This window comes from Daktulosphaira vitifoliae, unplaced genomic scaffold, assembly GCF_025091365.1.
Source record: "Daktulosphaira vitifoliae isolate Bord-2020 unplaced genomic scaffold, ASM2509136v1 Scaffold_4, whole genome shotgun sequence".
NCBI classification, from domain to species: Eukaryota; Metazoa; Arthropoda; class Insecta; order Hemiptera; family Phylloxeridae; genus Daktulosphaira; species Daktulosphaira vitifoliae.
In genome coordinates, this window is record NW_026099575.1 from 3,708,523 (window position 1) to 3,726,673 (window position 18,151).

Sequence of the window (18,151 nt, forward strand, 5' to 3'; positions counted from 1 at the left end):
AACTTTCAATTGATAATTACAAATTTTTTCATTTCTACATGAAATAGTACCTGGAAGTTCTTTTATTTAGATATTTTGTGAGACATTATAAGTGATTTGGATTTCAATTATAAAAAAATAAATTACAGCAAAAATTTTAAGGGTAATATACTTGGAATTTTGGTAGTAATGAATAACGTCGATTTTCATTGCTGCTTTCAAGACTCTACGGAGAGGACATGAAGAAAACTTGTAGTCGATTTTCATGTTCTATTAATATTTGCAGTGACTGATTTAAAGAGAAATTAAGAAAGTCTGGATACCTCTAGACATTAATAGTTTTATATTATATAATATATAAATATAGATATATAGTCCAAGTAAATTATTCATTAGGACTACCCACCAGAAAAAAGTTGAAAATTTGTTACAGAACATGGGATTAATTGATTGTATAATTATAGTTAAATTAATAAAAAATCTCAACAAAAATTAAAACCAAATCAAATAAATATAATTTTTAATTTTAAAAATATTAAGTTGACTTTTTACTTTAAACAGTAAAACTCTTTCTCGCTATACAATGAAGAAAAACTTGTGGTATTTTAAAAATTCTAATTTTTAAAAATGCCAATTATTTATTATGAAAAGTAAAAGTTTTAAAAAGACAAAATACTTTTAATCTTAAAATAACTAAATGTAAGAAAATTAAATATAAGTCAACAAATTAAATTTTTAATAAAACTTTTAACAATTCAAAAACAATATTAAATATTTATAAATAAACTTATCAATATAACAATATATTATCACAAAAAAAAAAAAAAAAAAAAAAACAACTACATTGCAAACCTTATCAAATTTAATGCATTAATTTTATATGCCTCTGCAAATGAGCTTTTGAAACAAATAATTTGAAACATATACTACATTGGTGACCTTGACCATTATGCCGCTTGAAATGCATATCTCTATACATTTTTGTCGTAAATGTCTTGTTACACAACTCACATTCAAACTTTTCAGGTAAGGTTGATAATTGAGAATCACCTGGATGCATATTCTTCTTATGAGTATCACAATGAGTTTTGCATTTAAATGTCCGTCCACATTGTTCACACATAAATGGTCTTTCATCAGTATGACATAGTTGATGTTTGTTAAGGCCAGCATTTGTAGGAAAACTTTTGCCACATATTTGACACATGTAACGCTTACCTTTATGGCGACTACTGAAAATATAGAAACTAAACATTAATAACATAAAATAAAATATATGTTAAATTGAATTACTTCACGTGGAGTGTCAAATATTCTTTAAAAGAAAATGCTTTATCACACATAGGACATTTGAATGGTTTATCCAATGTATCGGCATTATGAACTATCATCATGTGACGATTACGGTGATGTTTATAGGCAAAACATTTATTGCATTCAAAACATCTGGAAATTCAAGAAAAGATTTAATAATACCAAAAATAATAACAAATAGTTTAAAATAGAATAATAAATTACAAATAAAATATTTTTACACATGTTATGGTAACCTATTAAAACTCATTAAAGTTAGAATTTATTTCTATTCAATTTTAAAATCACAGACTGTTTAATACCATAGAAATAAAACCAAATATTAACTTTCTCAAAAGTTATAAATGTGTTAAAGCTTTTATGGATTGTCTTGTTGCTTAGACATTTCTCAGCATTTCATATCTCATACTGTATCCACATTACTTTAAAATTTGTCAAGAATAACCGAAAAAAATATATATAAATACAGTTTTATAAAGTTAAACTCAACATTAAATTTCTTAAATTTAATATTTTTGTGTCATAATATCATAAACTGAAAGTATGAAACATATATACAGAAATTCAAAATGTCTATTCATTAAAATTTGCAAGAATTATTTTTATATAAAAGTCAATTTAGTAATATATTTATACTTATGAGGTTTATTGTTAGTATGTTTCCGCCTATGATCATCCATGAGATGTTTACGGTTAAAATCTGTATGACATATTTCACATTGGTAAGGTGCAGCATTATTATGCTTTTTTCTCATATGACGACCAATTCTTGAATAGCTAACAATAACTAAACATATTCTGCATACAGTATAGCTAACACGTTTTCTCGATGAATTTGTTGACTGATCCTTATTTTCATAATCTTTGTTTGGTAAAGGCAACCTAATAAAAAGTTATGTTAGTATTTTTTATTTTTTGATAAATCTGTAATAGTTAATACTAACTCAGTAAGGTCTACTTCGTTTTTTATACTTTGATCAAGTAATTCAGGTTTTTGTATTTTATAGTTATCTGATTCATTATCAACAAATCTAACACAATAGTTATTAGATGTTACTTGTTCAACAACAACTCCATTAACATTATCAGATATATTATCTAGTTCAGCAAACAATTGATCTAAATGCTCAGGACGAGTTGGGCTGTTTTCAACTTGGTTCGAAGAAGTAAAAAAGACAGGTTTTTCGATATTGTTACCAATATGTTTTTTTAAATGACTTCGTAGACCAATAGATTGTGAGAAACCAGCATCACAATAAGGACATAAGTATTTCATATTATTGTAAACATTATGTGACTCCATATGAATCTCAAGATCTTTTTTAAATGAAAAATCTTTAAAACAATGTTCGCAAGTATATATATTACTATATTTATGCATGGATAATTCATGCACTTGTAAATGTTCTTCAATATCAAATTTTAATTCACATTTGAGACATTGGAAAGAACTACTTTTTTCTAAATCATTTTGGTGGAAAGTTTGAATATGTTTACCTAAATCAGGAAATATTGAATGACACATAATACATTCACCTTTAAATACACTTTTTTGTTTTTTAATGTTAACAGGGGAATTACAAAACAACGTGTCAGAGAACTCATATTCAATGTTACAGTCATCACTATTTTCTTTTTCTTTTCTATCTGTAGGTTGTTTCTTTTGACTAATTAATCTAAAAAATATATATATATATATATATATAAATAAGTTATAAATACTAAATAGTGTATTTATTAATATTTATAATAGTACTTTTTTTTTTTTATCTCCATTATATCAACTTGTTCTAATTGTTTATGAGTTTTTTGGTGATCTAATAATTTATTATGATCAAAATATATTTTATCACAATCTAAACACATAAATAATTTTTCTCCATTCTGTATTCGTTTGATAGAATTGGATGATAGTTTTATTCTGCGAACTCCTTTATTAGTATCTTTGTTTTCTTTTTTGTTTTGAGTAGAATGAATAATTGGTTCATTTGTTTTTGGTATAAGTAACTTGGAAGGAATAGGTTTCCTAAAATTAAGTGTCACTATTAAACATTGAATTATTGTATACATTTAAGATCTAAAGTAAAATAAAAACTAGCTATGTGAAATGATATTTTAATAAAAATCTATTTTTAATATTTTAAGCATGAGATTGTCAAAAGAAATAACTATTAAACTATTGTTAGAAAATACTAAATAAATAAAATGTGTGTTTACAAAATATTTTGGATTCCTAAATTTAATGATGATGCTGTAGATGGAATAAATAATATTTTAGAATTTTTAACTTGTGTCAGACCAACAGAATTTGGTATTTTTGGTAAAATACATTTTTCAGTACTTTTTTTTTCATTGGGTGTAGAGCTGCATATGTTATTTCCTGGTCTGTAAAAAATCAGTAGTAAATATCTAAGAAAATAACTGAAAAAAAATTAAAAATCTTACGAAAAAACAAATGAAGGAACTGATGAGTTTGTAGGAACTGCAGCTGGAAGAAAAAAAATCTTTGAATTGGGCCCACTTAGCATGTTAATTGCTTGAGAAATTGAAAATTGACTTCCATCAACAACTTTTTTATAGGATTTTATTTTATCATCAGATACATTAATAAAAGGCGGTGAGTTAATATCTGATCTATAAAATAAAATACTTTTTAAAAATAAAAATATGTAAATTTAATAAAAAAATTTCCTTACATTTGTGTAGAATTAACTTCACAATTGTTGGTGGTTTTCAAATACGTATGATCATTCTCAAAGGCAATGTATCGACTGTCTACTTCTGCCATATTATAATATATCCGCACTTAAATGAAAAATAATTAAGATTAATAAAGAAAAAACTTAGAACGTCCATAATAACTCCAGCATTTTAAAATTTCAATAAGTTTTTTTTGTTATTAATTACTTTTTAACTTAATTAAAAAAAACTGTGTCCAATCAGTTTAAAGAGTAAGTCATAAAATTAATTAAAAAAATTGAAGAGATACATAATAAAAGTTAAGTAATGGATTCGTAAATACAATTATCGCAAGTTGCTCATATTTCGTACTCCAAAAATTAATATTTGTAAGTCAGTATTTGAACTGTCTCTTATCAATTTTGCAAAAGATAAATATTATAATTTAAATTTAACTGAGGTGAAGAAATATTTGAAAGGGTATGCTTTGAAAATTTCAAGAATGAAGACCGCGATTCAAAATATTAAATTAGTGTTTACCTTATAATTAACACGCTATTAACTTACCAATTTTCCGTTGAAAATTATATCATATTCCGAAATTGTTTGTTAATGCAATCATTTAAATTTTTAGATATTAACAAAATAAATTGATTAAAATTAATATTTATAGTTATAATTAAAATATTAAAAAATTACGTTTTGATAACATATTTAGTAGGTATGTCAGCAATGTAATTGAGTTTTCTGATTATTGCGCATTTACCAAAGGTTCAGAAGAATTGATAAAATCATTAGGTTATACTATTATCATGGAAGATACATCATAGCATGGAATAAAATATCGAAAATTAATATTGTTAAGTAATAATGTGTTGGATATTTATAAAATTTTCTTTAAGTTATTCAGAATTTTACTGTAGCAAAATGGAAAATAGGGTTTTGAAATCCTCCTTTTTAATTTACTATGTTAAATTTAAATTTCTGCAAGGCTTTAGACTAAATGACAAAATAGTTTTGATCTATTTTGACATGTAAATCTAGTCCCAAATAATCTTATTAGAAAAGATAAGTTTTAGGTTTATTAATTATGATCAATGTTTTTTTAGATTAAATTAAGAAAAATGCTTTCAATTGAGAAAAATCCTTCCAAGGATGCGTTATCAAAAATTCATAATTGCTGTTATTTTTGTACAATTTACTTCAACACTTTAAATCTTAGTGAAGTCAACATTTTTCAACTCAAGAAATATTTATTTGACTCAACAAATATCTAATAAACGTTATACTTATAAAGTCAACGGCTTAATAAATTAAAAAAATATATAGAGAATTATTAATTTATAGTTGATCACTAAATTTCTCTTACATTAATTTTAAAAATTTTTTTCTTATTTTTGTTGAGTAATATTTATTTCTCGATTTTATATGTGGTTAAATATTTTTTAGGTATATACCTTATAAGAGTATTACCTTAATTTTTAATAAAAATATATATGTTCATATAATAGAAAATGATAAATTTAAAAAAAATACTAATCGATAATCACTTTTTGAACCAATATTTTGGATGTTAATAAGACTGATATATCGGGGTGTGAGTTACGTTATTTTGCTGCTCAATTATAAAAATATTACTGGTATGAGTTGTCATCGATCATTCAATTTTTTAATTAGACTATTTTGTATTGTTCGATATAGTTAAATAAGTATATTTACATTTAATATAATTAGTAGACACCCTTATAATGGATATAGGATATATCCTAAAAATATTTAACTATTTATAAATCAAGAAATTAATATACTCAAGGTCAATTTTTTTTATTATTTCTTAGGAGAAATATAGTCTACATATATTCCTAATTAAGCTTTTATTTCAGTACCTGAGAATCTAATAGTTTATTAGACAAGAAAAAAAATAAGCTTTTTTATCCAAGATATTTAATATATTTGTTGAACATTATGTTATAACATCTTAAGACGAGCAAGTTTTCTTTAATAGTTATAAAATAATTTTGGTAAGTTAAGTAAAAGTTACCATCCCTCTATCTTTTGATGGATCAACTAATTAACTAACTAAAAGAATTAAGTTATAGATATTAAATTCTATTATTACAACAAAATGAAGGCTGATTTTATGGTTCACTAAATAATAACAATTTTTATGAATTAAAAAACAAATTAAAATAAAGGAATAATTTATAAAACTTATGACCATATTGATTGTGCTATTTTATTAGATTACTAATAACGAAGTAGTTTTTATAATATTTAATTCTTAAAAGATACATTAACTCTATGTGTATACTGTATAAATAAAAGGGTGAATCGAAATTCCTTAGTATAAATTTTATTTTTGAATAACAAGTCAGAAAATATTTATCTGATAAATTACAATAAAATTAACAATTTTGTAACTATTTATAAAATAAATTTGTTTAAGTATATTTTTCAATAGATTGTAAAGTATTTATCATCTAAAATTAAAACATTTGAGTCATTTTTATGTAAAAGAAAACAATTTCATAATTTTGAGTGAGTTAAAATAAAATTTAATATGTTGGTAATGATTAATTATACATTTATATTAATTAAAAGTGAAATTATAAAATAAAAAGTAATTTGAAGATATCAATATTTATAAGAAACATTAATTTTATTTTCACTTCTTAGGACAATTTTACTTTCTTAATTTATTTTTGAACACTACTTAAAGACAGACAGACCAGACAAATGTAAATTAAGTATAAATAAGTATACTAATTATAAGATGCCTAAGAATAAATAAATACTGCATTCATACAAAAATACACATTCAGAACAAAACAGACATTCAGATACATTGTTTTTCATTAAATAAAACAATTATTATATACATTTAAAATATTTAACAATTATTATTCAATAATCAGTCAGTCACACGAGCCGAGTAAATGAGCTCAATCATTGTAAACTAAAAAATAATAAAAAAAAAATTTCTCACTTAACCTTAAAATCCGTACACTAGTAGTAATACTAAATTAGAGTAGCACATTTACTCATACAGATATACAAAATCACAGACATGTTTCGGTTCCATTTATACTAGAAAAATTACATAGGCACTATTAAAGACAATCATACGAGAGGACAAACGATCGATAGTCTCACGTTTTAAATTAAATAGATTTACATTGAAGGAGTTTTAATTTTTTGGAGTTCTTTGGCGGACCATCGTGCTAAACTTTTAGCTGTTGCATCTGTAGACTGGCGACCTTTAAATAATAATCCATGAACTTCAGGGTTGTCTAAAATTGGACATACTTTAGCACCAAATGCTGTACATAAATCTCCCACAAGGCCACAACAACTTTTTAATATTCCTATATGTGCATTAGGATCACCACATATAGAAATCATATATTGTACTATAAATGGTAAATGAGGTTCAAGAAGGTATACATCTGGGTTCGGTGTAATTTCTTCTCCTTTTAATCCTTGTACGATACCAACATAAGCTGCTAAGACACCCTCACGGAGTTCATTTAAATAATCTATTATATCTGCATCATTGGGGTCTAATTGAAGTTGTGCAACTTGAACTAAAGCATTAAGAACATGTTCCAAGTACTTTTTGAATTCTGCTCCAATACCAAGAGCTATATCTCCAAAAGTGGAGAGAATTTGTGGTTTTAAATTTCTATTCACTGTATTGTTGCGAAGAGTTTCAAATAAAAGAGCAAATATTTGGTCACAATAAGGCGCTAAATTTTCACGAAGAGCTCGGCTTAGGTCACCTACTAAACCTATTGCAGCTAAGCACACTTGAAATTCCATATTGTTTTGAAGACCAATAAATAAATATGACTTGAAATACTCCATATATTTATTAAATCCTTTCCCAAGATTTTCAACTAATGGACTTATAGCCATTAAGGCGTCCTCTTGCAAACCACTATCTTTGCTGGTACTTAACATTATTAAAAGTGCATTCATAACAGCATCAGCTATTTTTTCTACATCTTCACAACTCATTTTTCGAATAACACTCTGTAAAGTAGCACACAGCAATCCTTGCATATCCAAACAATCATCATTTATTGATTGTAAATTAATAATCTGGTTTAAGCGACTTAGAACTATTAAAGTTGTGCCTTTAACAGTCTCATAACAATCAATTGGAGCACACTTAATCATATCCATAAGTGCTTCATAAGCAGCAGATCTTAAATTTGATCGCATCCCATCCCCTCTTTCTGTTGTTTCTAGTAAACCTTGTACAATGTAATCAAAGTATGGTGTTAAAACAGTCATTTCTTCACCAGTAGCTTGAGCTAAACTACTAAATGCCCAACAAATATTTGTGGCAACTCGAGGTTCTGATTTAAGTCCTTTTATAAATACTCCCAAAACATCACTTAAACACGGAGAATTAATTATTAGATCTGGCACAAATTCAAAAATACGACCAAATGTCCAAGCAGATGTATCTTGAACAGCTATACTTGAATCATACATTAAATGTATTAAAACTGGTATATAAGGTTCAAGTAAAGTCTTTAAAGCATTTTGATCTAAACCACCTAAAATTGATCCAAGCGTCATTACTGATGCATCTCTAAAACGCCAATCAGGACTGTTAATATTTGAATTTATAAATGGAATTACATGAGGAACTATATTATTTTGACAACAAGTGGCTAGTAACATAATACAAACACCAGCAGATTTACATGGATTCCAATCATCGTCGTCATCTCCTTCCTCTTGTGTAGTGAGTTTTTCCATTAAAACAGGAATAATAAATTCTAAAGCGCCTTCAGAATACATCATAAGTTTTTTATCATTATTTCCTTCTTGACATTGTCTTTCATAAATAATTTCAGACTCTTCTTCAGCAACACTAGACCAAAACTCAATTCCTTGAAGAGCCACTTCATCTAGATCACATTTAATAGCTTGCAAAGTAATTGGAAATAGAGTAGTCATATATAATTCCATATATTCATAATATAGAGAAACAATTTTAACAAGACATTGTAACGCACCAACTTTAATTTGAGTATCAGGAGATTGAGTTGCTTTGCATACAACTTCCATGATATAATCTCGTTCATTTTTTTTTTCAAAATTCCCTTTAGTAAATTCTAAAGAATTATAGAGGGCTGTAGTAGCTGCTAGACATACATGGTTGTTCATCTGTGTCATACCATGAACAATAGCAGTTAGTACTGTATTTGATTCTGCTTTTAAAATATCTCGATCTGTTTCTGCACAAATGTAGCCAATAGTTTCCAAAGAAGATTCTTTTAAAATGTCCGTTGAGTTAGGATCTGTCACATTAGCAGCAAGTAATGAAATAAGGCCAGGCCATAGGTTTAGAGGTAATTCAATTATAGCAACATTGGCAACACATTGAGCAGCTGAGCTTGGTCGACTTTCTGTACCAAGGGCTTTAAATATGTTTTCCTTAATAAACATACGATCTTGTTCAGAAAATGATAACCATCTTTGTTTCATTTGTATTTTAACTGCCTCATCTTTTGATGTAATATGGTTTTTAATCTGAAGTCCAGCTGCAATACGTGCAACTGGATTGTTAACAGAATAAAGAAGAACATTTGACAAAGTTTTAAGAAAACCAGGCAAATTTGTCTGGGCAGCATGTTCTAAAAATTTTTGTATTTGATTTAGCTCTTCTTTGTCAGTAGATATTGTGCGTTCTAAAAGATTAGTAATTTGAATCACTTCTTCGTCGTTCATAATGATTGCCTATTCTGTATTTATGAGGCAAAGCTAGAAAACAAAAAACTAAATTACAAATTTTTTCAACAAAAATAATCAAAATCAAAATCAATATTCTTATTTTAAATTAATATAACATTAATACATTATGAAATAATACAACTCATATGTAACTGTATTTGTTAACATTTTATTAAAAGACTGGAAATTCCCAGAATTAGTGGTGTAATTCAAGTTTAAAAACTATTTCATTAATTTTAACTAGAGCTCCAGTATTTAAATTTAACTGAGTAACTTTCTCAAATATTATTACACTCCATTTTAACTTATTCAATATTGATTTTCAATTCAAACTTAATCAGTTACATATTTAAATAACAGACATAAGTACAATAGTATTAATTATAAATTAATAGATATGTATATTATATACAATATATGTAGTGAGTTTAAAGAAACTTAATAACATGTATTATTATAAAAAATTTAAGTAATAAAAAGTAGTACAACTGTTTTAGTAATTTGTAACATTATATATACAGTTGTAGAGACATATTATTTGTCTATTTTACATTAAAATTGCAAAAATATTGGAAATACTAAGTAATTATCAATTTTTCACAATTATACAATTTTTGCCTATTTATTAGTATTCATATATGAGAATATTTCACGAGAAAGTTAATACATTAATTTTAATAGAAATTATAGCGAATTATTAATGAAAAGTGTATGGATAATATATTCAAAAACAATAATAAGAAAAAATACAAGAACTCTAAAACATTTAAAGCTCCTATTGATAGTACATGGAATAATGATTAATATATATATATATATATATATATATATATTATTTAATTATGAATAAATAATTACATAATGTATGACTTACTAGATTAAGATAAATATAATATTTAAAAACTAAATCTACACAAATATAAAATAAATATAAGTTATAATAGCTTGTACTAGTGTTGAGAAAGCCGTTTAGTAATTTTCCTAATTCGATAAGGCTTATCAAGTAAATAAAATGGCGTGCGATAATTTATCCTTTTTTTTTTTAAATTACGTCTATAAGTTTGTACTAATTACCTTTATTTGCAAAGTTGATCAATCATTTTCAATTAATATAAAAAAAACTAGGAAATAATGATATTATGTTGCACTTCTTTATTGGCAAAATTAATTTTTCATGACTATATGTTTTTGCCGCTATTTTTGAGGTTAAACTTTAAGACAGTTCATAATAAACATTTTTGTTGAGCTAAGAAACCTAAAAAATTTTGCCTTATTGAAAACATAGATATTTTATTATTTAAAAAATATATATTCCGTAGTTTATTTCATTAAAAAAAGTTGTTTTATTAATAAGAAACTATTTAATCATATAAATTATTCTTATCAATTTTATTTCTTATTTATTCTGTCAGGATATAAAGAGAACGTATTATTACAAATGGTTTCTTTTTTTGCTGAACATTTTATCTTTATTACATTTTTAGGAACTCTAACCATTCCCCCACGACCAATGATGATCTCTAAAATATCCAATACAAAAATATGCGGCTATCATATATAAGCATTCAAAATTAGTTTAATATTCTATGGGTTATACTCTTTTAGCTTTAGTTGTTTTATTATTAGCTCTAAAGTAATAAGTGAAATAGGGAACTATATAAGTTACCATTGTCATAAATATACAAATCAAATAATATTTGTTAAATAACAGTTATTATAAAATAATACTAAAAATAAAATTATTGTTTATGTCATTATTAGTAAGACTAAAAATTAATTATTTTGAATATATAAATTTATGAAGAACAAAAATTAATTTTAATTATAACTATGTATTTGGAATTTGCTGCAGAATAATATATTTTTAATACTAATGTAATAATAATAACATATATATTTATTTATAATAAATTATAACGGGACAAGCCCAAATAACAAGTTAAACATAGAATATAAAACAACATAATAATAGTATTTACAAATATGTGTTTAATAAGAATATTGTACACATCTATCATATAGCCATCAATGGGGAAATTTCTTCATCCAAAAATATCAAAACTTCAGTTTTACCAATTTAGCACATAGACGATTTTTTTTTTCAACGTGGTGTGATGCAGTGGATCATTCAGACGCCACCTTAGTGCCAATGCTCATAAGTTACGTTTGTAGCCCAGTCAAGCTCCACGTAGTTTATCACCACCCACCACCTTATCACCGATTGACCTTTGACATTCATAGTAGTCGTATCCGGCACTATCGGCACCTAGGTCGGTACGTTCATGTACGGTGGTTAAACCATACTGTTGAATCTGATGAATCCTAGCCCGTGAACTAGCATAATTTTTTTGACGATTATGCCAGTACTTGTACAAAAAGCAAGTGTACAATTCCACGACTGGATCTAATTTCAAATAATTATAGAGGGGGTGGAATCGAAAAAATATTAATTTACATATTAAGTCATGTATCAATTGATTTTTAGTGCTACAGTGTTGGGATTTTTTTATTGTTAGTAGTTTTCTTGTTTCTATATCTTTTAGTTTGATATTTTTATAGTTAAGATAGTTCTTGAATTTTTACCTTTAGTTTATAGTTATCTAATTAATTTTTTTATTTTAAAATACTGAATAAGGAGTATGCAAGAGAGACATTAGAGTATATATTCTGGTAGGTTTAATTAGTGAGAAGTAGGCGTGGGAGGCTGTGGCATCAATGAAAGAGAATAAATCAGTAGGACCAAATGAAGTGCAATTAGAAATATGGAAAATATTAGGCGGTGTTAGCATAAAGTGGTTGAAGGATCTTTTTAATAAATTCATAATAGAAGGAAAAATGCGAAAACATTGGAGGAATAGTATTGTAGTGCCGATAATTAAAGGCAAAAGAGATATACGGGAGTGTGCAAATTGTAGAGGCATAAAACTTATGAGTTATAATACAATGATTTGGAAAATGATAGTAAACAAAAGAATAAGAGGAGAAACATTGATAACAAAGAATCAGTTTAGTTTTTTGCCTGAAAAATTAATGATGAAGCCAGTTTTTTGTGCGAGACAATTAATAGAAAAGTAGGAAATGAAGAAAAAGCTGTGTATGGTATTTATAGATTTGGAGAAAGCTAATGATATAGTATAATGGGAAAAAAAAGAGTCCCAAAAACAAGTACTTTGTACTTGTACAAAAATATAACTTATTCAACTTAAGATTTAAAAATATTCCTGAAATACTGGGTCCTTTGAACACATGTTATATTAAAGCTTATGTTATGTACTATAAATTAAAAAAAAAAATTTCTCCGGACGATTATCTTTTACGTGCAAATGGCTGCCGTAATTAAAAACGTGCTATTTTTGTGTTAAAATTTTCGATTTACATTTTATTAAATGTATGGATCAACACGATTTTTTTTTAGAAATCCATAATATGTACTCCTTTTATCCAACATACTTTTTTTTAAATAAAACCATTTTTCCTTATATAGGGGCCTTCAAAACTTGAAAATTACGTATAAAAAGTTAACTTTTTCAATTTAAGATTTGAAAATGATCCTAAAATACTGCGTCCTTTAACATATGTTAAATTAAAACTTATTTTAAGCCCTATAATTAAAAAAAAAATTTGTCCCTACGACTTGCTTTTTACATGTTATCAAAAAAATATTATTCTAGTGTAAAAGTCACCGTTTTTTGTATTGTCATAATTTTTTACATCAATTTTAGTTCCGATGCAAAGCTGAGAAGATATTAGTTTTTTATTCCTATATTTTTGTATGTGTTATATGCGAAAATCTAATTGCAGATTTGAAATCAGGGTGAAAAATATATTTTGGATCCTGATGAAAATTCATTCTAGACCATTTATTCATAGTTAACAACAAATGCAAAGTTTTGTATCAAGCCATCCATTTTTATACGTGTTTACCCAAAAGGTAACACCTAATTTATAATTTTTTCATAAAAATTACAATACTAAATTATTAAATATCAATTTCATACTAGATTTAATTACTATAATTAGTATTTATTCATATATTATACTTATAAATCATAAAATTGCTAATTAGGAATAATGAAGGAAATAGGAGTTATTTTGGATTCTGGAATAATCCTCCAATTTTAGCTTCGATGCGAAGCTGAGAAGGTATTGGTTTTACTATGATGTGTTTTTTTTTTTTGTGTCTGTTACCACTTTTTCTCAGCTCTCACCAAACCGATTTCTTTCAATGATACGTCAAAAGATCACAAATTGTATCTAGTCGAAGACATTACCCTCAAAAATTGAAAAAAAATTCCTCGTTCCCCGTAAATGGGGGAAACCTCCAAAAAAATTACAAATTTAATAATTGCTAATTTTCGAAATTTTTAAAATTTTTTTTACTAAAAACAGCCGTAACTTTTTCAAAAATGAACATATCAATATAATTTTTTATATAGATGCTTGATGTCTTTACTTATTATTTGGTATATTTTTTTTTTAAATTTGATACTTAATCTGCCCACAGGGGGGGATTTAAAATGACAACTTTTTCACAAAAAATTAACTTTTTCAACTTAACTTTTGAAAATGTTCCGGAAGGTCTGACACTTTTATATATATCTTAAATTAAAGCTAATATAATGTACTTTAATTTGAAAAAAAAAAAAATTGACCTCTGGACTTGTCATCATGGTGAAAATGGCTACCGAATGCTATTTTTTTGTAAAAATTTTTATTTTGTATTTTACATTTTTAACTTTATTATGCTATAACTTCCACACTGTGGGCGACTCCACTGTGCTTTCGTTTTTTATGTTCTAATTAAATAATAACTGATATTTCAATAAATTAAGACTATTACTTACCTACTAGGAACATTTAATAAAATTACCAGTTGTCTAATTCAATTTTTCAAATATTAAAAATTTAAGGTAAATAACTTATTATTTACATTGGAACAAACAAGTTATTAAATTTATATTTTGAACTACAAGAAAAAAAGTAACTTTCAACTACTACTCTAACTTAAGTTACTATTTTCATCAAAGTTAATAATTCCCGTACGTTAGTATGATAATACTAAAATTATAAAATAGCGTCCCTATATTTTTTAAAAAATAGACATTTTGTAGTAAAGTTTATTTTTAGATATCACGGTAGCTTAATACTTCAAAAATAGTGATTTCAGTTTCTTTTAATTTTGTCAAAAAATAATAACATATTACTTATAAAAATTAAACGAGTTATAATAGTAAATTCATAGAAGTATGTGTTAAGCGCTAATAATGGAACATTGTTCTTGAAATACGTATCCGCAATTTTTAGTAATTTTTTTGTGGCTTTTCGAGTTAAATAATTTTAATATTTTTCAGTTTCAAAATTAATTATTTTTAATATAGTTTTAATTTTAAATAGTAAATCTATTATTAACTTCAACGTAAGAAATGATCCAAAAATTACCATATGTCAGCAGTATGATATTTTTAATATACACGTTAATTTTACATACAAGTAATGTAATTTTGACATAAAGTATCGAAAATTCATACATAAATATAACATTTTCAACACTATTTATCCTAATTTTCCCTTGCATATATACTGGGCATTATAATAACACGCTCAATTACACACAAAATAAAAATAATTTTAGATCAATTTTAGGATTTTATTAGTTACATATATTTATTAACTACTATTTTAATTCATCTCTTATACTTTTTTAGAATGTCCACTAGAATATGAGTGTATGACAAATATTGTTACATTTATACGCTTTACTTCCAATCAACATTTTAATATTGTCATAAAATTCCGAAATAATGACATAAAAGTTATTATCGAACAATAATTAAGAAAATCTCATTAAGAAAATTAATTTTCATAATGAGATTATTTTCAATGTTATTAGCTAATTATTAGTTAATAATTAATAACTAATAAATCATGAGATATATGATTTCAAAAATACCAAAAATAATTTTCTTAACATAATTATTATTTTAGGAGAAATCTAGTGGATAATATTAGAAGAATCATTGTGAATAATAAAATTTATTGATATCATAAAGTAAATATAAAAAAAATCACAATAACAAACTATTACTTATGAATTTAAATGTTCGAAAAAGATTTTTAAACACATAAAACAAATTAAGCATAAATAAATAAAGCAACCAAAAAATATTTTAAGTTACGCAATAAAATTATAATTTTTATATCTTATTTTCATCTTTCATATATTTTTTGTAAAATAATAATTATATTGCAAACTATCTTTTACGGTTAAATCAATCATTTCGGCCAAAAAGTCGGCATAGCTTGGAGAATTGTTTAAATGAAATTTTGGTCCAAAATAAATTGATTTATATTTATTTTCAAGAGGTATTTTTTTTAAAAATTTGCATTTCTTTTTTGAAGACTTGAGTTTATTATTGAACAATTGTTCTATAGAGTACTTATATTCCAGTATATTTCCTTTATAACTATGATGTTTATTCACATTTTCTAGTACTTGTAACAAATGTTTTATATCTATTCCGTAATTATCTAATAAGAATGTATAATTTTCAACCAAAAGAACTATAAAGGAAATAAAACTTTTATTTTTGATAATAAATAATTCTAGTATTTTCTCACAACTTTCAAAATTATTACTTTCACTTAGATTTCTAAGATATTCATCGACCAAATATAATAACAGACGATTAATTAATTTGATTTGTTCTAGATATTTACACATTAGGAAACCAGCAATCAGTTTTAATTTTTCTTCGTAATTATTATTATTCGCCCCAAAGTGTTGTGTTAATGCATATACTTTTTCTTTTTCTTCATTAACATTTCTACATTCGATAATGTACTTTTTGTATTCATCGTTATCAAAAAGACTCTCAAAAGGATATTGTTTATTATCACTTAAAAATACAATGTAATTGAAATCCATTATACAAAATCGTTCAACGATGTTGTTAAGCTGAATAATTTGATCTAAGCCAACCGAAAAAACAAAACTATGTAGTGAAAATAAAAATAACATAATAACAAACTCAATAAAATTATTTAACTTCATTTTCATTCTTTATAGTATTAAAAACTTAATACTGAATTAATATAGTAATTAACTGTTTCAAAAATAAATTCTGTTTTGTAAAGAAGTGTAATACATCTATTTTATGCACTATTTTGTATTTTTCTTTTTCCGATTTATTTAATTTTTTAAAAATAACTTTTTTATTCATTCTAATTTAATAAAAATCGCAATAAATTATTTTAAGAGCTAATACTTTTCTTCTACTTTACAAATTTGATTATTTACCGTAATTTTACCTCAAAAGTATATTTTTTGAACTATATTTCTTCAAATATACGATTGAAATACGTAAATTAATTTTAATTAATATTCTTTAAAATATTATTTAATTTTTAATGTCTTTCAAGTTATGCCAATTTTTTTGCGAATAGATTGATTTAACCATAAAAGTGTAAAAAATAAGTTATCTACCTTTAATTTTTAATGATTGAAAAATTGAATTAAAAAACTGGTAATTTGATTAAATGTTCCAAGTAGGTAATTAATAATTTTAATTTATTGGAATATTATTTATAATTTTATTAGAACATAAAAATTAAAAGGTCCAAAATAACGAAAATATATATTAACAGTATGACAGTGTCAAAAATATTCATATATATTACAACACCATATATATTACTATTTAGTTCAGTACTGGCAATAGATATTGAGTGGCTTGGGGGTAAATCATAATTGGGACGCCCTAATAATATAAAAAATATATATATTCAGTATCAATTCGTACTAGAAGACTCATACAAATTTTTAAAAATCTCTATTGCCATCAATACTAGATTTAATATCTATATCATTCCAACATTATTTATCAGTTATAAAATTTATTACTGAAATATGATCACATTAAAAACACTAGTTTTTCCTGATGCATCTATAAAATTATTTTGTAATTCTTTCATAAAATTAAATTCGCATATTTCAAAAAATTCATGACGTGAGTTTTTTCAATTATGTTATAATATAATATTATTTTGAAAACAATTGATTATTATTGAAGTTTAAATTTCTTTGAATCTTTTGTAAAGTACTGATACTAATTTTTTCAACTTAAATTTTGAAAATGTTTCGGGAATACTGGTACTTTAATTTATATACTTTAATATATCTTAAATTAAACTTTATGTCTTTTTTTTCCTCGTCTTAATCCCAACTATTTGGGGTCGGCCAATTAAAGTTTATGTAATATAATTTAATTTAAAAAAAATTTGACCTTTTGACTTGTCGTTGTGGTCAAAACGGATGTCATTTTTAAAGAAAAAAGTACAATTTTTGTGTGAAAATTGGAAAATTCAAAAAATGATTGTATAAAAATTTATTTCAAAATGTTTTTAAGAAATTTTAGTAAACTTCATTTGCGTA

General features: G+C 24.8%; 3 protein-coding genes across 6 annotated transcripts; all 3 read right to left on the reverse strand.

Annotated features, from left to right (window-relative positions):
- Nucleotides 1-764: 764 nt before the first annotated feature.
- Nucleotides 765-4,720, reverse strand: LOC126903699 (zinc finger protein 25-like). Of its 3 annotated transcripts, none has more exons than XM_050682085.1 (9): nucleotides 4,540-4,720; nucleotides 3,990-4,098; nucleotides 3,739-3,942; nucleotides 3,511-3,678; nucleotides 3,050-3,319; nucleotides 2,238-2,969; nucleotides 1,930-2,175; nucleotides 1,273-1,425; nucleotides 767-1,211 (listed from the first exon to the last, which is right to left on the reverse strand). In XM_050682085.1, the coding sequence occupies exons 2-9, from the start codon at nucleotides 4,079-4,081 to the stop codon at nucleotides 842-844; spliced, it is 2,235 nt and encodes a 744-aa protein (XP_050538042.1). In that variant the 5' UTR covers nucleotides 4,082-4,098; nucleotides 4,540-4,720; the 3' UTR covers nucleotides 767-841. The 3 variants fall into 3 exon arrangements, with proteins under 3 accessions (XP_050538044.1, XP_050538042.1, XP_050538043.1); XM_050682086.1 differs by having other exon boundaries at nucleotides 773-1,211; nucleotides 3,739-3,927; nucleotides 4,540-4,719; XM_050682087.1 differs by lacking the exons at nucleotides 3,511-3,678; nucleotides 3,739-3,942 and having other exon boundaries at nucleotides 765-1,211.
- Nucleotides 4,721-7,022: 2,302 nt separating this feature from the next.
- On the reverse strand, nucleotides 7,023-10,894 carry LOC126903698 (importin subunit beta-1-like). Of its 2 annotated transcripts, none has more exons than XM_050682084.1 (2): nucleotides 10,795-10,894; nucleotides 7,023-9,750 (listed from the first exon to the last, which is right to left on the reverse strand). In XM_050682084.1, exon 2 carries the CDS (start codon nucleotides 9,715-9,717, stop codon nucleotides 7,144-7,146), a length of 2,574 nt encoding a protein of 857 aa, XP_050538041.1. In that variant the 5' UTR covers nucleotides 9,718-9,750; nucleotides 10,795-10,894; the 3' UTR covers nucleotides 7,023-7,143. The 2 variants fall into 2 exon arrangements, with proteins under 2 accessions (XP_050538041.1, XP_050538040.1); XM_050682083.1 differs by lacking the exon at nucleotides 10,795-10,894 and adding an exon at nucleotides 10,595-10,710.
- Nucleotides 10,895-15,883: 4,989 nt separating this feature from the next.
- LOC126904515 (uncharacterized) lies at nucleotides 15,884-16,827 on the reverse strand. Its single transcript, XM_050683600.1, has 2 exons — nucleotides 16,357-16,827; nucleotides 15,884-16,281 (listed from the first exon to the last, which is right to left on the reverse strand). Exons 1-2 carry the CDS (start codon nucleotides 16,775-16,777, stop codon nucleotides 15,935-15,937), a joined length of 768 nt encoding a protein of 255 aa, XP_050539557.1. The 5' UTR covers nucleotides 16,778-16,827; the 3' UTR covers nucleotides 15,884-15,934.
- Nucleotides 16,828-18,151: the final 1,324 nt, after the last annotated feature.